The sequence below is a fragment of the Mastacembelus armatus genome, chromosome 10 (assembly GCF_900324485.2).
Source record: "Mastacembelus armatus chromosome 10, fMasArm1.2, whole genome shotgun sequence".
In the NCBI taxonomy this organism is placed as follows: Eukaryota; Metazoa; Chordata; class Actinopteri; order Synbranchiformes; family Mastacembelidae; genus Mastacembelus; species Mastacembelus armatus.
In genome coordinates, this window is record NC_046642.1 from 23723746 (window position 1) to 23745466 (window position 21721).

General features: G+C 40.4%; 2 protein-coding genes across 3 annotated transcripts; both read left to right on the top strand.

The window, feature by feature from the left end:
• Nucleotides 1-1734: 1734 nt before the first annotated feature.
• Nucleotides 1735-13180, top strand: LOC113144405 (plastin-2-like). 2 transcript variants are annotated; one of them, XM_026330455.1, is made up of 16 exons: nt 1735-1810; nt 6023-6091; nt 6501-6652; nt 7152-7281; nt 7428-7560; nt 7718-7799; nt 7897-8062; nt 8299-8438; nt 8701-8796; nt 9680-9866; nt 9964-10042; nt 10160-10280; nt 10464-10597; nt 10875-10998; nt 11228-11352; nt 12063-13180. In XM_026330455.1, exons 2-16 carry the CDS (start codon nt 6031-6033, stop codon nt 12193-12195), a joined length of 1863 nt encoding a protein of 620 aa, XP_026186240.1. In that variant the 5' UTR covers nt 1735-1810; nt 6023-6030; the 3' UTR covers nt 12196-13180. The 2 variants fall into 2 exon arrangements, with proteins under 2 accessions (XP_026186240.1, XP_026186241.1); XM_026330456.1 differs by lacking the exons at nt 1735-1810; nt 6023-6091 and having other exon boundaries at nt 6520-6656.
• Nucleotides 13181-14680: 1500 nt separating this feature from the next.
• Nucleotides 14681-21264, top strand: LOC113144454 (cyclic nucleotide-gated cation channel-like). The gene is made up of 10 exons (XM_026330526.1): nt 14681-14772; nt 15231-15341; nt 15942-16133; nt 16228-16338; nt 16851-16957; nt 17088-17575; nt 17695-17973; nt 19810-19908; nt 20543-20920; nt 21011-21264. The coding sequence occupies exons 1-10, from the start codon at nt 14681-14683 to the stop codon at nt 21191-21193; spliced, it is 2040 nt and encodes a 679-aa protein (XP_026186311.1). The 3' UTR covers nt 21194-21264.
• Nucleotides 21265-21721: the final 457 nt, after the last annotated feature.

The following is a 21721-nucleotide window of genomic DNA, read 5'->3' on the forward strand; positions in this document are numbered from 1 at the left end:
TCTAATTTAACTTATGTAATGAAGGCCGCTGCCTACACAACTACATGTTAATGTGATTGATGGTGTTAATGGTCAGATCAGCTAGCTAGTTTTCCGTACAACTGACTCCTAACTCACAACTGACTTCAAACTAGGCCATATCTATCTTCTGGAGCAGTGTATCTTCTGAAATGGCAGGCTTAGATGGAATAGGAGGGTGCGACATAGCTCATAGCTGACAGCTTTGTCCTGATCTCTGTGCATATGTTTAGTACAGAAGACATTTTGACATAGCAAAGCACACCCTCTGGATACAGGACTCTGAATTCAACCATCATTTCTATTCTTGTGCACTTTCATACATCAACATGTCACAATATGCTTAGTAAGAAAGTGTTCGGTTTCACAATGTCCCAGTAACCAATTTCCTTTACTTCCACAAGCAAATGCACCAAATTCCACAGAAATTAAGTGATTTTAGTCAAAATGCTTACTTGTATACTCAAAATGCAGGTGTGACCAGGCTTTTAGGTGTAATCCCCATCATTACTATTCCCAGACTTTATCACAACCATCTAATCAGAGATTTGTGTGGTTGTTCCGGCCATGATAGCAATTTATATCAAATAAGGATATCAGCTTCTCTGGTGCTTAAACAACTATTTGATTTAACTTAATTTTAACAAATGCTAACCATGGAAATTGCCAACTGTTTGCAGGTTTCAGGCTCTAGTCCTCTTTTAAGAGTGGAAATCAACTTCCACAACTCACCTCTATGTTTGAGCTCAATTGAAGCCACCCACATTTGTCTTTAGGGCTCTAATGCTGAGCTTACACCAGTAGACAAACTTTAGTAAAGCATTTTTGCTTTGTTGAGTCAAAGCTCACTGAAACAATATGTTCTGCCTTAACCTTTTTATTCAACACAGTCAGCAGAATCAGCCTGTGATTGTTTCTATACTGGTGACTACTGTGGAAGGGCATCAAATGTTGAATGGCAGGAAGTTTAAATAAAGAGACAACAGAGAACAAGTTTGTGCAGGAGGACAATAACTACTCTGAAGGAAAGCTCTCCACTGCATTTTTTAGAAGAGGGGTGGCAAACAGAAAAGTTGAGACTTTTTGGAAAGTTCTTTCTTCCATTTCTGCCACAGAGGAGGAATTTTCTGAGACAAGATTCAGCACATCATTCCAGCGAAAGACAGAGAGAGCAATGCAAGAGGAGAGCGAGGGGTGGGATAGGAAGGAGAGCTATGAGAATGAAGAATTCCTGCATGTAGAGACTGGTAGCAGCAGCAGAGCTGCACAGTTCACACACACCATCACACTCACTGATCAAGCACATCTGCAGAATGAATAATCACTAATCTGCTGCAGACTGCTATTTAAACACAATCTGTCTGTTGCATGTTATTATCGTAGGCTAACATGATGAGTTGACTGCATCAAACCGGCTCATATTTAGACTCACAGTATGTCAGCAGATATGTTACAGGCTTGAGTTAAACTTTCTGCTAATGTGAGTCAAACAGTGGCCAGCACTATTCATTAGGTGGCAGGTGGGTGAGGCTGGCCGGAATAAAGCAGTCTTCAAAATGTTGCTAATGCAAAGGCTACAAATGCCAAATGTATGTAATGAAAACTGATCAGTATCAAGAAAAAAACCAAACAAACGGACTTGATGATGATGGCAGAAGGCGGAGGAGGACTGGGGCTGAGGGCGGGACGGTCCATGTGAGGGGAGGGCCTGCTGAAGAAAACGGGACGGAGGAGCAGACGCAAACCGATACAGGGGCGCGATTGTCTGGGTGACTTTACTGCGCTAGTCCAGGTAAGAGGAAGGAGTTTTACAGGGCGTTTTCTCTTGACAGTGAAGTCTTATGTTACTAGACAGAAGAGGGTTTCAGGCAACAACAGCAAATAATAATAATAATAATCGTAAAATACATTTTACAGCTTATCTTTTGATTTATCAGTTAAAACTATGCTAACAGCAGCTAAAATGCACAATATTTGTTTATTAGTTTTATAGTTTTCTCCTGGCATAATATTTCTGTTAAATGTTATTCATGATACGTATATCTCTATGTGGGCAAACAGTAAATATAAAAGTAGGCCTACTTTTATAAAAAGCTATAGAGAATAGAGAATACTCTAATAAACAATCATATGCAGCAAAATAATATAAAATACTACAGGTTAATTGACCTTCACTCACACTGGCTAGTTTTAAGTACACATCTATGAATTTATTTATTTATATCATATCAGAAATGAAAAGAGACAGACAGTGTTGTGTCAGGATGAATGGTGATATGGGCTTCACTGTTACTCTTACAGCTTAGACACACATCATTAGCTCCTTCAGAATCTAACTGGAGGACAATTAGGATCCAGACAATACAGTGTCATTGATTCAGTATTAGACCAACCAGGAGTGACTGGGTTTTAAGTAGAAGCACACTGATCTATGGTCTCTGCAGTACCTTTTGATGCTATAAATTTGTTTGACGTTGAATCGGTGTCAGATCTCACAATTAAATGCCTCTTGTGCTGCTTTGATTCCATGTCATATTAAGACATTTAACAAAACATAAATTAAGAACTGGATTTAATATCACTAATAATAATAATTATCTATAATTATGTAATTGTATAATATATAATTAATATTGGTATAGACATAAAGTCTTTTGAAATGGACTGTTCTTTCTGGATCAGTGACATCTTGTGGCAGTAAATGTGTATTTTCTTCTGCAGTCCAGTAATGATAATTGCAAAAAACTCCAAACACAATCATGTTTTAAAGATGATGAACATAGTTTGAGTCTGCTGTGTTTCCTACAGAAAAGAGAGAAACTCAGAACAGAGTGTAAAATGTCTCCACACTATAATCCCAGTTTGATGAATCACTCAGCACTGTTTTAAAGTTATTTTATTGTTTATTCCACATGATTTTGACGACATCGGTGGCCCAGTGCTGGCCTGCCTGCATACTTGTGTGGATCTGCCTGGCTGTGCAGACTGTATATTTGCATGTTTTCAATGAAGCAGAGCCCGTTTGTTTATTTACCAGTGTTGTAACATGAGGACAGAGTTTATGTGCACAATGTGTGTGTGTGTTGGTGGCCACTGGTCTTCTCTCTAGCTTTACCTTTGCATTTCCTTTGTTCTCTAAAAAACAGACAGGCAAAATAACTAAATTTAAAAAATCAATACACGATCTGATCAAAACAGACATGACCAAGTAGCCATACATGTAATGTAAGTCCTAAACAACTAAACTGTCAAAGAGTTGGGACTCATTAGTCAGCTAACACTAGCTTTGGACTGGAGGTTGCCTTCGTACAGGTTGGTCCAGTTCATATCTGTTTTAGGAAACAGGACATGATGGGAGGGATAGAACGTGATTTATGTCAATTTCTGTCACACTAGACCTTTTAGTGGCTAAAAAGAAGATCAGTTGGTAAAGGGGGGAGGTTACAGATGGTGGATGGATGACTGACGTGTGCTAAAATGGGTATATTTAGCCATGTCATTTCATTCAAAGGGTCAGTTCTCCCAAATTTACAATAAGGCGGATGTGGATTACCTGAGAACCCTTGACACTGCCTCTGGAAAAACCCATTGCTTTTGATTATTGTGGCCAAAAGCCACACTGTTCACCTCTGTGGGATTTAGATGGTAGAAAATTGTCAAAGCTGTCCTTATAGGTTGATGATTGGGGTGGTTGTTATGGATAGAAGCACTTCAATTGTCATTTGCAAATTGGAAAGCAAAGTCATTTGGGTGAACTGACCCTTTAAGTTGTTGGCTACTGTTAATATTGCAGATCTACATTATTATTTTACACATCTCTATGGATTATGTCTGGTTTTGTTCAAGAGAGAGATCTCTAAAAACAGTTGCTGTAATATAACTAGCCAACAGGTATAATAAAAACCTTCTGTGCCACCCATTACTGAATTAACATTCATTAAAGTCAATCTACATATATCTATTAGCTGGTATAAGTGTTTTTAGGCCTATGTAACTGTAATGCTAAATGGCTCTTTGTATAGTAGATCAAACTACTCCCTGTTTTCCGGGATGAGTTAATAAAGTAGTGCTGTTTCAGAGCTGCGTTATAGTTCCAGGTTGTCTCATAGAATGTCACTGAACTAACAGAGCCTCGAGCCTTCATTTTTAACAAATCTGTGCTTATCATATCCTAAGATGTTTTTTTACCCAAAGGAATATCAAAAATTCAACTGTAGTTTTATTATCCTGCATATATTTTGATGGACATGTAACAGACAAGGCTTTAACTACATCCATCCATCCATCTTCTTCCGCTTATCCGGGGCCAGATCGCCGGGGCAGTAGCCTAAGCAGGGATACCCAGACTTCCTTTTCCCTGGACACTTCCTCCAGTTCATCCGGGGGGACACCGATGTGTTCCCAGGCCAGCCGAGAGACATAGTCCCTCCAGCGTGTCCTGGGTTTTCCCCGGGGTCTCCTCCTAGTGGGACATGCCCAGAACACCTCCCCAGGGAGGCGCCCAGGAGGCATCAAGAACAGATGCCCGAGCCACCTCAGCTGGCCCCTCTCGATGTGAAGGAGCAGCGGCTCTACTCTGAGCTCCTCCTGGGTGACCTTGTCCTTTCGGACCCAATGCTCATGACCATAGGTGAGAGTAGGAACGTAGATTGACCGGTAAATCGAGCTCCTTCTTCACCACGACGGACCGGTACACTGACCGCATTGCTGCCCTGATCCTTCTGTCAATCTCTCGTTCCGTCCTTCCCTCACTTGTGAACAAGATCACAAGATATGTAAACTCCTCCACCTGAGTCAGGATCTCTCCCCTGGCCTGGAGATGGCAAGCCACCTTTTTCTGGTTGAGAACCATGGCCTTGGACTTGGAGGTGCTGATTCTCATCCCAGCCGCTTCACACTCAGTTGCAAACCGCCCCAATGCACGCTGAAGGTCCTGGCTCGATGGAGCCAACAGGACAACATCATCTGCAAAAAGAAGAAGAAATTAAAAGCATATGATAGGTGCTACAGGATGATATCATGATCCCAATATAAATACAGGAAGAAGATTAGCAGGAGGTCAGCTTCCATTCAACCTCTGATATCCCAGCAGGAAGCAGGAGTTTAGACTGGATATTTTAATGACATGTCCCAGTTTGTGTCTGTGTGTAAAACGGTTCTGTGTAGTTCTGTTAAAGTGTCAAGAAGAGATGAAATCCTGTGGTCCCCGAACTGGATTCCCTCCGGCCCCTGGCTGTGCCTAGAAATTCTGTCCATAAAAATAACGAACAGAACCAGTGACAAAGGGCAGCCCTGCTGGAGTCCCTTTCATTCAGGGGGGAAAACTCCAACACGTGGCGGCTGAGTTGGGAAGCTATGAGCAAGCCCACACCAGCTCACCACCTCTCACTGCAAGTAGCTCCAGAGTAGAAGAGAGTCCAGCCCCTCTCAAGGAATTGGGTTCCAGAGCCCAGACTGTGCATGGAGGCGAGCCCGACTATCTCTAGTCGATACCGCTCAACCTCCCGCACAAGCTCAGGCTCTTTCCCCCCAGTGAGGTGACATTCCATGTCCCTAGAGCCAGTTTCAGCATCCAGGGATCAGGTTGTCGAGGTCCCCGCCCTCGACCACTGCCCAATCCACAGAGCACTGGCCCCTTATGGATCCTCTTGCGGGTGGTGGGCCTACAGAAGGGCGGCCCCATGTCACTCTTTCGGGCTTTCCTCGGCTGGGCCCCATGGGGGGAGACCCAGCCACCAGGTGCTCGTCAGCAGGCCCCAACCCCAGGCCTGGCTCCAGGGTGGGGCCCTGGCTTCGCCTTGGGTTTGCCTTGGGAGACCCTGCCAGGGGCATATAGCCCCGGACAACATAGCTAGATCATTTGGGCACTCAAACCCCTCCACCATGATAAGGTGGCGGTTCAGGGGTTTACAAACTCCTCATTTGTATTTTACACAGCTAAAAAGATATTGGCTCTTGATGAAACATGTATTTCTACAGTAAATTCAGCTGTACTGTTTTATAGGTGTCAATATGTCTAACAAGGTGAGCGCTGAGGAGATGGAGGAGATCAGGGAGGGCTTCCGGAAAGTAGGTGAGTGTAAATGTGTGTGCAGAAACTGCAGACATCCATCAGGCAATGATAAATTAGTCTGTCACTTTTGAATCGGGGTAAAACAGATAACAAACACATGACAGATTCTTTCCTTGGGTTCTATTGAGAGAAATTGATCCTTTGATCATTACACACAGTCCTTCAGACTGCATGTTTCTAATTTGTGATTCAGACTTTGAGGTCTCTAAACCCAGAGATGAGAGGGCTGAGATAATGCTGTTGACATTGGCAGGGTTGTTTAGAATAGCAAATGTAAAAATTGATTCCTAATTATGTTACACACATAGAAGATGAGCATGAAAATTATGTAAAATCAAATATTGCTTAAACAGTGCAGTTTTCCCTGCCTTGTGTCTATGTCCCTCCTGTCTCCACCACAATTCTTAAGATCTGGATGGTAATGGATACATCAACACCTTTGAGCTTGGTAATCTTTTCCGGGAGGTGGGCTGCCCATTGCCTGGATACCAGATCAGAGAACTCCTTCAGAAGCTGGACCGAGACAAGGACAGTCAAATCAACTTTGAAGAGTTCACGGCTGTAGGTAACACTAGCTAACTAACTCACTCACTTACTCACTAACAAATGACGGACTGACTGAGCAACTAGCTAGCTAACTAACTAACTAACTAACTCGCTCACTCACTAACAACGGATGAACTGACTAAGCCACTAACTAGCTGACTAACTCAGTCACTCACAACTGACAGAGTTACTAGATAACTGACTTACCAAACAACTAATTAATTAACTAACTGGCTGGCTGGCTGACTGACTAACTAATCAACTAACTAACTCACTGACTAACTAATGAGTTAGTTAACTGACTGACCAACTAACTACCTTGTTAACTAATTAACTGACTGACTAACTAATTAACTAACTGTTGAAGTGAAAACCAGATAATTCACTAAATGATTGTGATTACTTCATGATGAGTGGCTACCTGGAAAGGGACTAGCTGACTTACATTGTGGTAAATTGACTACGTGTGTGTGACCAACTGTAAAACCTTGGTGTGTTTTTGATGTATTTTTAGATTTTTCAGGAAATGAAGGACGACCGCATGGCTCAGGGTTTCAGGAAAGCTCTCAACAAGAAAGAAGGCATTGTAAACATTGGGGGCACCAGCGAGATTTCTAGTGATGGAACCCAACATTCAATTTCTGGTTAGTAAAGCAAGAGAACTTGTAAGATTACTCCGTGACAATACTTATAATGCTATCATCTGTGAACATTGCAAGCAAACTACTGTTTAAGTCTTGACAGATTTTGACTGTCAAGCCAAGTGACACTTAACTTCACTGTATTTCAGAGCAGGAGCGCTTCGCCTTTGCCAACTATATCAACTCTTGTTTGGAGAAGGATCCAGACTGTAAACATGTCTTACCCATCAATCCCAGCACTGAGGCTTTGTTTAAAGCTGTGGCAGATGGCATTGTGCTTTGGTAAACCCTAAATTAATTAACTGTATTTGTCTATTCATAATTTGTTATCTTTAACTTCACTAGCCCTCATATTTATCTGTTCATACAATATTTATGTCTGTTTATAAGCATATCAGTTCAGTGTGCCAATGTGTTTCTCTGATATGTGTGTGTGCAGTAAACTCATCAACCTTTCAGTTCCTGACACTATTGACGAGAGAACCATAAATAAAAAGAAACTCACTCCTTTCACCACACAGGTTGGTTAATGGTTTCACTAGATAATCAGTTGTTTACTTTATGTTTGGTGAAAGTCTTGTCCTGACTTGGTGACTTCAACTACTTTTTTCCTAACAGGAGAATCTGAACTTGGCATTGAATTCAGCCTCGGCTATCGGCTGCCAGGTTGTCAATATTGGTGCTCAAGATCTGAAGGAAGGAAAACCGCACCTGGTGCTTGGGCTGCTCTGGCAAATTATCAAGATAGGACTCTTTGCTGTTATAGAGCTGAGTCGCAATGAAGGTATGGACACATGCACCCAGTGAAACTTGTCTGTGGTTATAGAAGTAATGTACACATGTAGACAAACCTTACAACAATACAACACATGTCAGATGGTCATAAACAATTGAAAATCTTGAGGCAGAAGCTAAATGGAGCAGAGAATTGCACACCTACATATTTGCTTCTAATTCATTTTTATTCACCAATCATTCTGTTCCCACAAACCATGGTCATGCTGGTGTTTGTGTGTACAGCTATTGCTGCGTTGCTAGAGGAAGGGGAGAGTCTAGATGAGTTGATGAAACTCAGTCCTGAGGAGCTGCTGCTGCGCTGGGTTAATTTCCATTTAAAGAAAGTTGGCATGTCCATATCAAACTTTTCTGGAGATATTAAGGTAGCAAAATGTTCTTGTGACACCCAAAATGTCTGCTGTTTTACCTCTGTAAATATTCTTGTATGTCAGCTACAAGTAAACCATAGAATAAACCATTTATGTTGAAGAAAAGTATTAAGACCTTCTGTTATAGTAATACTGCATGTGGCATGTGATTGTTGGACTCCCATAAATATCACTATGCCATACTTGTGAAATCAGCCACCAGAAGATTAAATCTTACAGTTGTGGTCTTTTTGTGCCTTTCTCTCTCTCTCTACAGGACTCCAAGGCATATTTCCACCTTCTGGAGCAGATTGCTCCAGATGGCAGCAAAGAGGACGTTCCTCGGGTTGAGATCGATATGACTGGTCTATATGTGAGTTGATAAAACAATAATAATGTGCAACATCTAATCTTTAAGCAAAGTGTAATTGGCTTGTTTAATGCTTTCCTTCCCCCAAATGTTATCCTTTCTGCTGCTCCCGTTCAGGGTCGCCACAGCAGATCACCTGATCCACATGATTGATTTGGCACATTTTACACTAGATGCCTTTCCTGACACAACCCGCTGGTCTTCCAAGGTTGTCTTCCATTCAAGTACTGACCAGGCACAACCCTGCTTAGTTTCCAAGGTCTGACAGGATTGGGCACTCACACTTGGGTGTGGCTGTGCTTTCCTGCCCCCAAATAAATTCAACTAATTTATGTTAATTTCAGTGAAACATATTGGGGATTGTTTTATTAACACTTTGACAGAACTACAAAGAACCGTTTTACACATAGACACAAACTGGGACATGCCACTAAAATATCCAGTCTAAACTCCTGCTTCCTGCTGGGATATCAGAGGTTAAATGGAAGCATTGATCTCCTGCTGACCTTTTTCCTGTATTTATATTGGGATCATTCTATCATCCTGTAGCACCTATCATATGCTTTTAATTTCTTGTCTTTTTATGTAGCAGTTTTATATAATGGACAAAAGCTGCACAACAGCAAATTACACATGTAGTGTCTTCATAATATGACATCTTATCTTTTCTTGTGATATTTGCTGTTCACACGAGCACTGCTGTCTAGAAGGAAAGGAGAATGATTGCTTAGTGAGACTGTGATTCCGTAGTTAGAAAATCGTACATAAATGTTACAGAAAATCTGGATTTGGAGTCACATATATGTTTTGTAAAATCCCTTAAATAACGTTCTTTGTGCCAGGCAGCAGAATGTCAGTGTATGTCTGTCTCTGTGTGTGATGACAGGAGAAGGATCTTAAGAAGAGAGCCGAGTGTATGCTCAAGCAGGCTGAACACCTCGGCTGCCGACAGTTTGTGACAGCTACTGATGTTGTGTGTGGAAATGCGAAACTCAACATGGCTTTCATAGCCACGCTCTTCAACAAACATCCAGCTCTCACCAAACCAGAGAACCAAGACTGGAATCTAGAGAGTAAGCACAGATGAATAGCTCCTGTCTCCCACACACCTTCATACTTGTCCACACCTGTAAGAAACAGATTCATGCCTCTCTCATTGTCTCTGTCCAGGTGAAACCAGAGAGGAGAAAACTTTCAGGAACTGGATGAACTCTCTTGGAGTCAGTCCACATGTTCACCATATCTATGGGTCAGTAGCTTTCTGTCTGCAATGACTTCTCATTTTCACTGCTCATTGTCACACTGATGCTCAACTGACTGTCTGTATATGTGTATGCGCATGTATGGGCCATGTATGTTAATGCAGGGATCTGCAGAATGCCATTGTGATTCTCCAGCTTTATGAAAAGATTAAGGTGCCAGTGGAGTGGGAATACAGAGTCAACCACCCTCCATTCAAAGGAGTTGGAGGAGGACATTTAAAAAAGGTGTACACTACTTCCAAAACTGCTCCAATGTGTATCCTTTAAAAAAATGAACAGTATTTATATAGTTAATTATATTCTACAGTAAACATTACACACTGAACAGTTTATGTACAGATACATACATAAAGCTGTTGTAAATCTGTGATATCTTATTCATACTCTTTGTATGTGTGTGTATGACAGATAGAAAACTGTAACTATGCTGTGGAGGTGGGTAAGAAAAAAGCAGGTTTTTCTCTAGTGGGAATCGCCGGACAGGACCTCTATGATGGAAATGCAACTCTAACCTTGGCGCTGGTGTGGCAGCTGATGAGAAGGTGATAAGATTTGTCCTTAATAGTGAAACTTTGATTCGTTACACAGGCATTTTGAAATGTTAAGAAAATGACTGTGCTGTTTTCCCAACTTAGAGTTTTTGGCAAAGTTTCCAACGTGTTTATTCCTCTTGGTGAAACCATAGAGAAAACATCAGGAAAATAAATCCTCTCTGTGATTAAAAAAATTTAGTTTATGGAAAATGCAGTATTAATGCCTCCTTGGTTCGTTTGGAAAATGTACTCTAACTGTGTATATATATTTTACTTCTATGCGCAGGTACACATTAAATGTTCTTGAAGACCTTGGACATGGAGCAGTTGCTGGAGATGATTTGATAGTTTCCTGGGTCAACAAGACTTTGGCAGAGGCTGGCAAGCGTTCATCTATCAAAAGCTTTAAGGTGAGTGCATTTTCCTTTTATTCCTTATCTCTATATTTGTAATTATTGTGGAAGAAGTATGTGTCTGGCTCCTCCTGGAGCACAGACACAATTAGCTACATGAACAAATATGTTTCATTAATAGACTGTTTTCAGCAGTTTGACTCAGTTACATTAATTACATTGACAGGTAAAGGCCACCTGGTTTCTATGTTGTGTATATGTGTATTTATCTGTGGGTCTCTTTCAGGACAAAGCTATTGCTACCAGTCTTCCAGTTCTGGAACTGATTGATGCCATCCAGCCACACAGTGTGAACTTTGAGCTTGTTAAAACAGGAACTCTATCAGACGAAGACAAACTAAACAATGCCAAGTAACTAGCTACATGCTCTTTATGACTGCGTTTTAATTTGGTGTTAATTTGGTTTTTGTATGGCTTTATTTATTTATGTAAACATGGGGAACAAATACTGTACGTGAGTTTGAGCAAACAAAAATATTTTCTGTGATCAGTTAATGCATTTCTTTCTTCATGATGAGTTTGCTATAACAGTGCACAGCCATAATTTCTCTCAGTGGAAAGCAAAGCAGCTTTACTTATATGACACACAAAATCACTAAAGGGTGATCACTAAAGGCACAACTGAAGACATAAATGAAGAGGCAGTTCAGAGTGCTTTACATAGGCAAAAGCATTAGACTTACTCAAAAACAAACAGGTCCACTCATTTGTCTTACTTTAGTCCCCAGTGATGTCTTTTTGGCCAAATTAAATAATCCTTTCATTTTATGTGTTTGCAATATTTATATATATATATAAATATATAAATATATCCCATTACAGATTCAATAATTTGACACAAATGCGCTGTAACTCCATAGTTAGGCTGGTGAAAAGGAATGAAATAAAAGGGTCAGTGAACATACACAACAGCAACTGCTGCAGCTTTCAGACACTGATGATATTCAATGATATTAAAAGACAAACGGAGAAAAAATACACAGGACTCATAATGAGACACCAATAGATCTAATACAATATGTTGCCATAGTGACGCTAACTGTGACCCTTTGCTGCTCTAGGTATGCCATTTCCATGTCAAGGAAGATTGGAGCAAAAGTCTACGCCCTGCCTGAGGACTTGGTAGAGGTCAACCCAAAAATGGTGATGACCATCTTTGCCTGTCTGATGGGGAAAGGCATGAAGAGGGTGTAAAGGACACACACACACACACACACGCACGCACGCACACACACACACACACACACATTGACTATCTCTCTTTGATTGGATGACACATGAAGAGATGTATTATCTTGTTCTTTTAAGAGGTTATTCTGCATGCCAAATAAAAGGAACAATTTATTTATCTTTCTGCATCCAGCTGTTGTCAACCAGAAATGGACAAAAACATAAATCACAATTTGTAGTGAAGTGGGACTCTGTAACAGTTACATATATTTGGTGTTTGGGTTTTTTCTGGACTTGGTTTTGCTTTGGGACACTGCAGTGTATTAGCAGTGTCACTGTCCCATACTGTCTATAAATGTACAGTGTGTTCGTCTAGACTAGTGACCAGTTCAGGGTCTGACCAGTGCATGCTGGGACAGACGCCTGTGACCTTGATGAGGCATAAACCTGTTTCTTTAAATGTAAAGGCTATGATACATGGGAAATATTTAACATTTATCAGGCCTGCACAAAGCAAAGATTGAAGGTGATGACTTGTATTTCAGCATTTTGAATTTTTGGGTTTTGGGTTTTATTATAATGAGTTTTATTTTTTTTTTGTTTTGTTTCCATTTTTCTACCTGCATTGCTTCAGGTCTTCTCATCTGTTGATGCTTGATGAAATACCAACTAAGTTTTGCTATATCACCTAATGTGCCAGCCAGTTCACATATGAACTACTGAATAACTGGAAATATACATTTAGACCTTTTTATAGTATGTATGTTTATATTGTTACACCAAAATCTACAAAATTAAATACTTTTTTTGTTTTCCTTAAAACTCCGGTAATTTACTCCTGTATTTTAAGGTCGTTTCAGAAGGATTTCATAGGAATCTTTCATTGTTAAATGATGGGTTATAATGAGGAGGTGAATTAATCATCTACATAGTTTATAAGATTTAGAGCTATCCTTTAATATGTATCTTAAGTGTATGCAAAACTCAATTAAAGATCCTGTATAATCCACCAATTTCTCTTATTGAAGACCATATCATTGGTATTAAATGCCTGAAAAAATAAGAATTCCAAAATGTAAGCAAAATCTCTAACCTTTAAATGTGACTTTAATGACGCTACTCGTGCTGATTAAACAGAAATATGGCTTAAGTGGTAGCAAAAGACTCAGATTTCTAAAACTATGAAAATATATTTTTAAAGGTCATCTAATTATTGCCCAGGTTTGTTGCTATTAATGATGGCATTCCACATCAAAACACTTTCCAATAAGGTAGTTATTTGTACTGCTTGTTGCAATGAAATCACATTAACAAATTGGAAAATAGAACAAAAATCTTCTGAATAAAGAATTAAAAATAAAAGATATTTTTACATTTGCCATGTATTCTGTCTTTAAATGATGAATTAAAGTTTTGAATTGACTTGCCCTTTTAAATGTTATTCAATGTGCTGCTGTGTCTGCCTCACTTTAAATTTCATTTCTGCTTATCCTTTATCTTTGGAATTGTTGCTGCTGGTTACACAAATGAAATACAGTGTATGTGTAATTAGTTATGGCTGGCTCACCACAGCGGCTACTGTCCATATGTGTGATCTGGGGGGTGTGGCATGTAGGAGCCATGATAGTATTGATAACAGTATGAGTAGTATTGGTGACTGTTGAAAGGCATATTGAATCAGCTGGATGTGAACACAATCCCCAAAGAAGTTATTATGCCGAACATACATTCATCTTTTATGTGCGTGTGTGAACACCAGAGTATATGGAGAATTGTGTTTCATTTGACTAAAATTTGAAATACACATAGAGCTCATTTTTGGCTCAACATTTCACCTTAACCATTTGTTCCTCATCCTCAATATGAAGCCGTATTAACAATCCAAATAGTATTTTAGATGAAAATCTATTTTCTGAAAACTCACATGCACAGCTGTGTGTATAAAAACACAGTAATCAGCAGCACCTATGCACACAAAGACACACTTCTAGTTCAGAGGCCACTTCAAACGAGGTTCTTGAATTCAGATGAGCTTACTGGTGAAAAGGAACACACACACAATTTGCAATTGAAACGATGCTCTTTGTTATGGACCACGTTGTTCACCCCATCCATCCTTTCATTTGAATACTGTGGATCTGAGTATTGGTACATAAGCCAATCCATAACTGACAACATAGGATGAACTGAAGAATTGATGACCGGGACATCAGGAAATTTCTCGGGTTCGTGTATCTTTGTGTCTCTCCCTCTTATGAGCTCTTGTCGTAACTACTATATTGCTTGTTGCTATGCCATCTGGTTTCCACGGTGATGCCTGATTCTGGATGGCCTTCCTTTTCTGAGTGTGACTACCATTGCTGGTGCTGGTTAGTGAGTTGTGTGTGAGTTTGGCATCTCTATCTCTTTAAAGTGAGTGTATTTTATTATGGTGTGTGAGTGTGTGGTAACGTGTAGATTGTTTCTGTGATGAACAAAATTAAAATGAGTCTTGGTATATAGGTTTAAAATGACAGGTGCACCAGTGCAGGATTCACACAGGCTGTCTGTGAAAACATGGACAGAGGAGGAGAGTGACCGAGCTGACAGCACACTTAGCAGGTACACACACGTCTCTCTTTTGTGTATTTTGTTAGAATACAGACATTTGCTGTGTCATTTACAATACTACCATTTTGCATTTAAGGCTATACTAATTATATGGGCTAAAAATAATTTGAGAAGTGTAATTTTTAATGAAATGTGCCCTGACCCCAGTTTCATGGTTCTCATTAAGCCCAGCATTAGCAGGCAGCTGTTTTCAGAATAAAAGCTCTGATTAACCTGTTAACCACCCACTGTTTTTTCATTGCTGCTAAATCCAAATTATGTAATCTAATAAATAATGGCAGTGCCCTCGACTGTAAAGTTTATAGCTGTTGTTGATAGTATATACTTTTTTCAGTATAGCCCGAAATCGTTATAAAAAATGATCTCAAGGCACTGTACTCAGAAGGTGGTCTCTGAATTGTTGTCTTTATGTGTTGTTGTGCCATCGGTGTGCGGCTTTATGTTTGCAGAGCACCATCCATGTGTGATGACACTTCTTCAGAGCTTCAGAGAATGGCAGCGATTGAGAGGAGAGACATTAATTCTCAGAATTCTTTTCGTGGGCGAGGCACTCTGTCCAGGTATGACAGTTGATAAATGAGCTAATTTGACTTCACGTGGTTTTAAATGTTCTTATTTTTTCCACCTTGAGTTAAAGGTTCAATCTGTAATATTTAGAGGGATATACAGTGTTAGCAGAAATAAAACATATTATTTATAAACATGTTGTCATTAATGTGTAATCACAGGAAAACTCCCAACCATTGCATTTTCTTAATCTTAGAATGAGCCTTTTAAATTTACATAGCAGGTCTCCATTCACAGACGCAGCCATGTTGTGCTGCCATATTTCTACAGTAGCCCAGAATGGACAAATCAAACACTGGCTCTAGACAGGGAATCATGTTTTGTTTTACATGATGGCCACGGTGCCCTCCCTCACACCTGGAAATGGGGGTTAGGGTGTGAGCGGTGATCAGAGGTTGCATTCTTCAATCTCACCACTAGATACTGCTAAATCATTCACATTTCACACATTGCACTTTTAATGGTAATCAAGAAAAAAAAATCTTATAGATTATAAGTGATCCAATGCACTTTTTACAAAATCCTTAAAATGTGTGTATGTGCACAGTTATTTTGGACTCTTCAGTGTAAATATGCTTTTTGTCTGTCTTCAGGATAGTAAGTATGGTAATGACTCTGAGAGAATGGGCTCAAAAGAGTTTGGCTGAAGAGAGGGAGCGACCCGATTCCTTCTTGGAACGTTTCAGAGGCCCCGCCCACATGGACATGCAGGCCCCACCCAGCAGATTCAGCTACAGCCATGCTGGCTCTGATGCAGATATTGAAATCAGACATTCCCGACGCACGTATGATAATGCAAACAAAAACCACATCTATTAAAATACAGAATGACGTCTAAATGCAAATCTCATCATCTGTCTTGTTTCCCCTTTCTCTCAGGAGGAGGAAGTGTAATGTCATGGTCTTATCCCCATCTGATAATACATACTACCACTGGCTGCTGGTGATTGGTGCTGCTGTTTTTTATAACTCGACTCTGCTTGTTGTCAGGTTCGGAACTATTATTGTTACAAGCAGCTGTAGTGCTTATGCTTGCACCTGTATGAATCCTATTACAGTACCACTGATACTTTACCACTCATCATGATTGCCAATTTGTGGAGCTAGGAATTCAATATTTGGGCCTGCAAGGCACTGTTGGTGTTAATGAGTGACTGAGACACCTGCAAGTCAAGCAGGTATGACCTTACTTTCAAAACTGCACTAATCAATCATTTTAAGTCAGCAATGGATCAAATGGCTGTGACGCAAAACGTGTTTCTTGTAGTGACAAACCCAGACAATTATCACCAACTGCAGTTTTATTGAGTATTTCAGGTCTAGTTCCCCTACATGTAATATGGAGGATGTATATGGTGTCTCACATTTATTGTGGAAAAATGACATTTACTTTGAAAAACCAGAGGACATGTTAATGGCAGAATTGTAGCTTTAGAGTCAGCATTTCACTGATGAAAAGGGGGGGCTAGGATTACTATTCAAAAGTTTACCTGTTTCTGTAGGGCCTGTTTCGATGAGCTCCAGATGAGGAATGTGTTGGTGTGGCTAGTGCTGGACTACATTTGTGATGGAATATATATCCTGGATATAGCTGTGCGTCTCCATACAGGTACTAGGAAAATAGAGATACTAGAAAACTGAAAGATTACACCATGACTGTATTTGCATGCATGATTTCCTCTATTTGGACTTTAACTAGTAATTTATTTGACACCTTCATGTTTATATTCTATGCAAAGGTTTCTTGGATCAAGGCTTGATGGTGAAAGATGTGCGCCGTCTGAGAGAAACCTACATACGAAGCTTACGTTGTAAACTTGACATCTGCTCCATTCTTCCAACTGATCTTTTATATTTGACTGTTGGCATGAGCTACACGCCTCTTCTTCGATTCAACCGGCTGCTGCGCCTGTCACGACTGTTTGAGTGTTTTGAACGTACAGAAACACGAACAGGTTACCCAAATGCCTTTCGCATCTGTAAACTGGTGCTGTATATCCTGGTGATCATTCACTGGAATGCCTGTGGGTACTACAGCTTCTCCAAAGTCCTAGGCCTGGGCTCAGATTCTTGGGTTTATCCTAACGCATCTGATCCTGAGTTCGGATCCCTTACCAGAAGTTATATCTACTGCCTGTACTGGTCCACTCTGACACTAACTACTATTGGGGAAACCCCTCCTCCTGTTAGAGATGAGGAATATATGTTCTTGATATTTGACTTTCTGGTAAGTCCACTATGAGATGCTGCTGTCTACTGTATATGTGATATGATTTAATGTTCTACCATGTGGATCTCAGTCATTTCTGTCTAACAAAACATTTTATTCTAGCATTTCTGTTCTAGGTTGGTGTTCTTATTTTTGCGTCCATCGTTGGAAACGTTGGATCCATGATCTCCAACATGAATGCCACAAGAGCAGCCTTTCAGAGCCGCGTAGATGCCCTGAAACACTACATGCACTTCAGACATGTCAGCAAGGTGCTCGAGCAGCGTGTCATCCGCTGGTTTGACTACCTCTGGACCAATCAGAAGACAATAGATGAACAGGAAGTGCTGAGGAACCTTCCCAATAAACTGAGAGCAGAGATCGCTATTAATGTTCACCTGGATACACTGAAGAAGGTAATGACACACCATGTGACCCAATTTACAATTTATGTACCAAGTTGCCAGGTGCTAAGATAGAAGTTAAATGTTCAAATTAAATGAAAATTCAATACAAAGGAAAGAAATTTGATTTGTATACTAAACACACTTGTTAATTTTACACTGTCAGTCAATACCTGTTATTGAAATTACAGTGGGTACGGAAAGTATTCAGACCCCTTCAAATTTTTCACTCTTTGTGTCATTGCAGCCATTTGCCAAAATCAAAAAAGTTCATTTTATTTCTCATTAATGTACACTCAGCACCCCATCTTGACAGAAAAAAACAGAAATGTAGAAATTTTTGCAAATTTATTAAAAAAGAAAAACTGAAATATCACATGGTCATAAGTATTCAGACCCTTTGCAGTGACACTCATATTTAACTCACATGCTGTCCATTTCTTCTGATCCTCCTTGAGATGGTTCTGCTCCTTCATTGGAGTCCAGCTGTGTTTAATTAAACTGATTGGACTTGATTAGGAAAGGCACACACCTGTCTATATAAGACCTTGCAGCTCACAGTGCATGTCAGAGCAAATGAGAATCATGAGGTCGAATGAACTGCCCAAGGAGCTCAGAGACAGAATTGTGGCAAGGCACAGATCTGGCCAAGGTTACAAAAGAATTTCTGCAGCACTCAAGGTTCCTAAGAGCACAGTGGCCTCCATAATCCTCAAATGGAAAAAGTTTGGGACGACCAGAACTCTTCCTAGACCTGGCCGTCCAGCCAAACTGAGCAATCGTGGGAGAAGAGACTTGGTGAGAGAGGTAAAGAAGAACCCAAAGATCACTGTGGCTGAGCTCCAGAGATGCAGTAGGGAGATGGGAGAAAGTTCCACAAAGTCAACTATCACTGCAGCCCTCCACCAGTCGGGGCTTTATGGCAGAAGGGCCTGACGGAAGCCTCTCCTCAGTGCAAGACACATGAAAGCCTGCATAGAGTTTGCCAAAAAACACATGAAGGACTCCCAGACTATGAGAAATACGATTCTCTGGTCTGATGAGACCAAGATTTAACTTTTTGGCGTTAATTCTAAGTGGTATGTGTGGAGAAAACCAGGCGCTGCTCATCACCTGCCCAATACAATCCCTACAGTGAAACATGGTGGTGGGAGCATCATGTTGTGGGGGTGTTTTTCAGCTGCAGGGACAGGACGACTGAATGCGGCCAAGTACAGAGATATCCTGGAAGAAAAACCTCTTCCAGAGTGCTCAGGAACTCAGACTGGGCCGAAGGTTCACCTTTCAACAGGACAATGACCCTAAGCACACAGCCAGAGCCCTGACCTAAACCCAATTGAGCATCTCTGGAGAGACCTGAAAATGGCTGTCTACCAACGTTCACCATCCAACCTGACAGAACTGGAGAGGATCTGCAAGGAAGAATGGCAGAGCATCCCCAAATCCAGGTGTGAAAAACTTGTTGCATCATTCCCAAGAAGACTCATGGCTGTACTAGCTCAAAAGGGTGCTTCTACTCAATACTGAGCACAGGGTCTGAATACTTATGACCATGTGATATTTCAGTTTTTCTTTTTTAATAAATTTGCAAAAATTTCTACATTTCTGGTTTTTTCTGTCAAGATGGGGTGCTGAGTGTAGATTGAGAAATAAAATGAACTTTTTTGATTTTGGCAAATGGCTGCAATGACACAAAGAGTGAAAAATTTCAAGGGGTCTGAATACTTTCCGTACCCACTGTAGTACACAGTGGTTGTACTTTGATATTTTAGTGTTTATGGTTTGTGTTTTTTATTTTACCACCAACAGAATGAAGTCCTCAAACAATGTTGTTGTGTGTGTGCATAGGTGCGTATTTTTCAGGACTGTGAGGCTGGCCTTCTTGTAGAGCTGGTATTAAAACTTAAACCACAGGTTTTCAGTCCTGGAGACTACATCTGTAGAAAGGTCAGTATTGCTATTATACTGTTGTCCCGCTGGAGAACATCCATTTACCCAACACTTCCAGAGACATGTTCCTCTATTTGATACTTCACATGTTACGGTCCTGCGCATGTACATTATATCTCTGCAAAACTGGACAACTGCATGTTCACATGAACAGCACAGAAATAATGCCTCTATGCAATGGTTCATTATATGTGTATTGGAGTGCCTTGGTAGTGAAATGATTACAGCATGCAGTTTGATTCCTCACTGCAGGTCATACCCTCTCTCTTGCCAAATATTTAGCAGTCTGCACACTGGCCACATGCTATAACATCCAGAATTTACCCTGGACAACTGCCAGCTTAATGATCATCCCCAGTTCTCCCAGTTAAAGGTGGACTATGGAAGTCCATACATATACAAATTTTGAATGCATATCCTTCATAGATCGGCTTCAAACCTGACTTAAAATATTTTGAGTTTTGCTTTGTTGGTATCCACATTTGCAAGTTTGCAGTCTTCTCCTTCCTTGTCTTTTTTTTTTTTTGCTAAACTGCTTTTCCATCAGTGTGTCTAAGCTCAATTCAATGCAGACATGGACAGGTTCTTAATGGACTTAAGGTACTGACTTATATACTCTGTCTGTTTCAAGGGCGATGTTGGTAAGGAGATGTACATAATTAAAGATGGGCGACTGGCAGTGGTGGGGGAGGACGGAGTGACCCAGTTGGCTGTTCTGACCGCAGGAAGCTGTTTCGGAGAGATCAGCATCCTGAACATCTGTGGCAGCAAGATGGGAAACAGACGTACAGCTAACATTCGCAGTCTTGGGTACTCTGACCTCTTCTGTCTGTCCAAACAAGACCTGATGGAAGCTCTTCAGGAGTTTCCCCATGCTAGAGCCCAGCTGGAGCAGAGGGGGAGGGACATCCTGCAGAAGGAGGGGCTTCTAGAGGAAGTAAACATGTCTACAGGGGAGGAGCTTGAAGAGAAGGTCGAGAGACTGGAGACCAGTCTGGATCGGCTACAGGTCAGAACTGTTTATTTAGTACTAACTGCTACTGTTGGCCCCTACTGCTGAGTCCACTGAAAGAAAAACTAAGGGTAATGTTGTTTTCAGACATGTCTAGCCCGTCTACAGAGCGAGTTCAACTCATCCCAGCTACGAATGAAACAACGAATCACAGCCCTTGAACACGTCACCACAGCAGTCACAGGCAGCGGCTTCCTATCAGACGCTGATGGCAATGAGAGTGTTTCTGGTGGTGATGGAGCACGCAGCGAAATCAACATCAGACTCTGATGGACATACACCATCTATGGCGGTACATATAGGAACATCAAACATCATTATTGTCCTGAAATACTACTTCTATTACCTTTTATTATCTATAAAGTAGGAAATACACAAGGAAATACCATTGTCTTATTTTCTTAACTCCCAAGTGTTTGACATAAATCACTTATATATTTGTTTTATTTTGAAGCTGTCATAATGTCTGTCCATAACTTTTGAAATATTGTTTCTTACATTTTTAAAGGAGAATCACAACTTATAGATATTTGTTGATATGTTGTTGAATTTATTATAGCTTTAACTAAACTCTGTGTGTGACTTTTGTGTGTAGTTCATCAAAGAATATAGTGATGAAGAAATTCAAAAGTTGCAGAAAAACAAATAATATGACACATACAGTACAAAGACGTTATTACTAATACTTAGACTATAGAGAGAGGTAAGAAAATCCACTAAGCAAATTTTAATTATAACTGTAATTTTTGGGAACATTATTAGGTCAAAATCCTCTCCACTTCGGTTTGAACAGGAGTC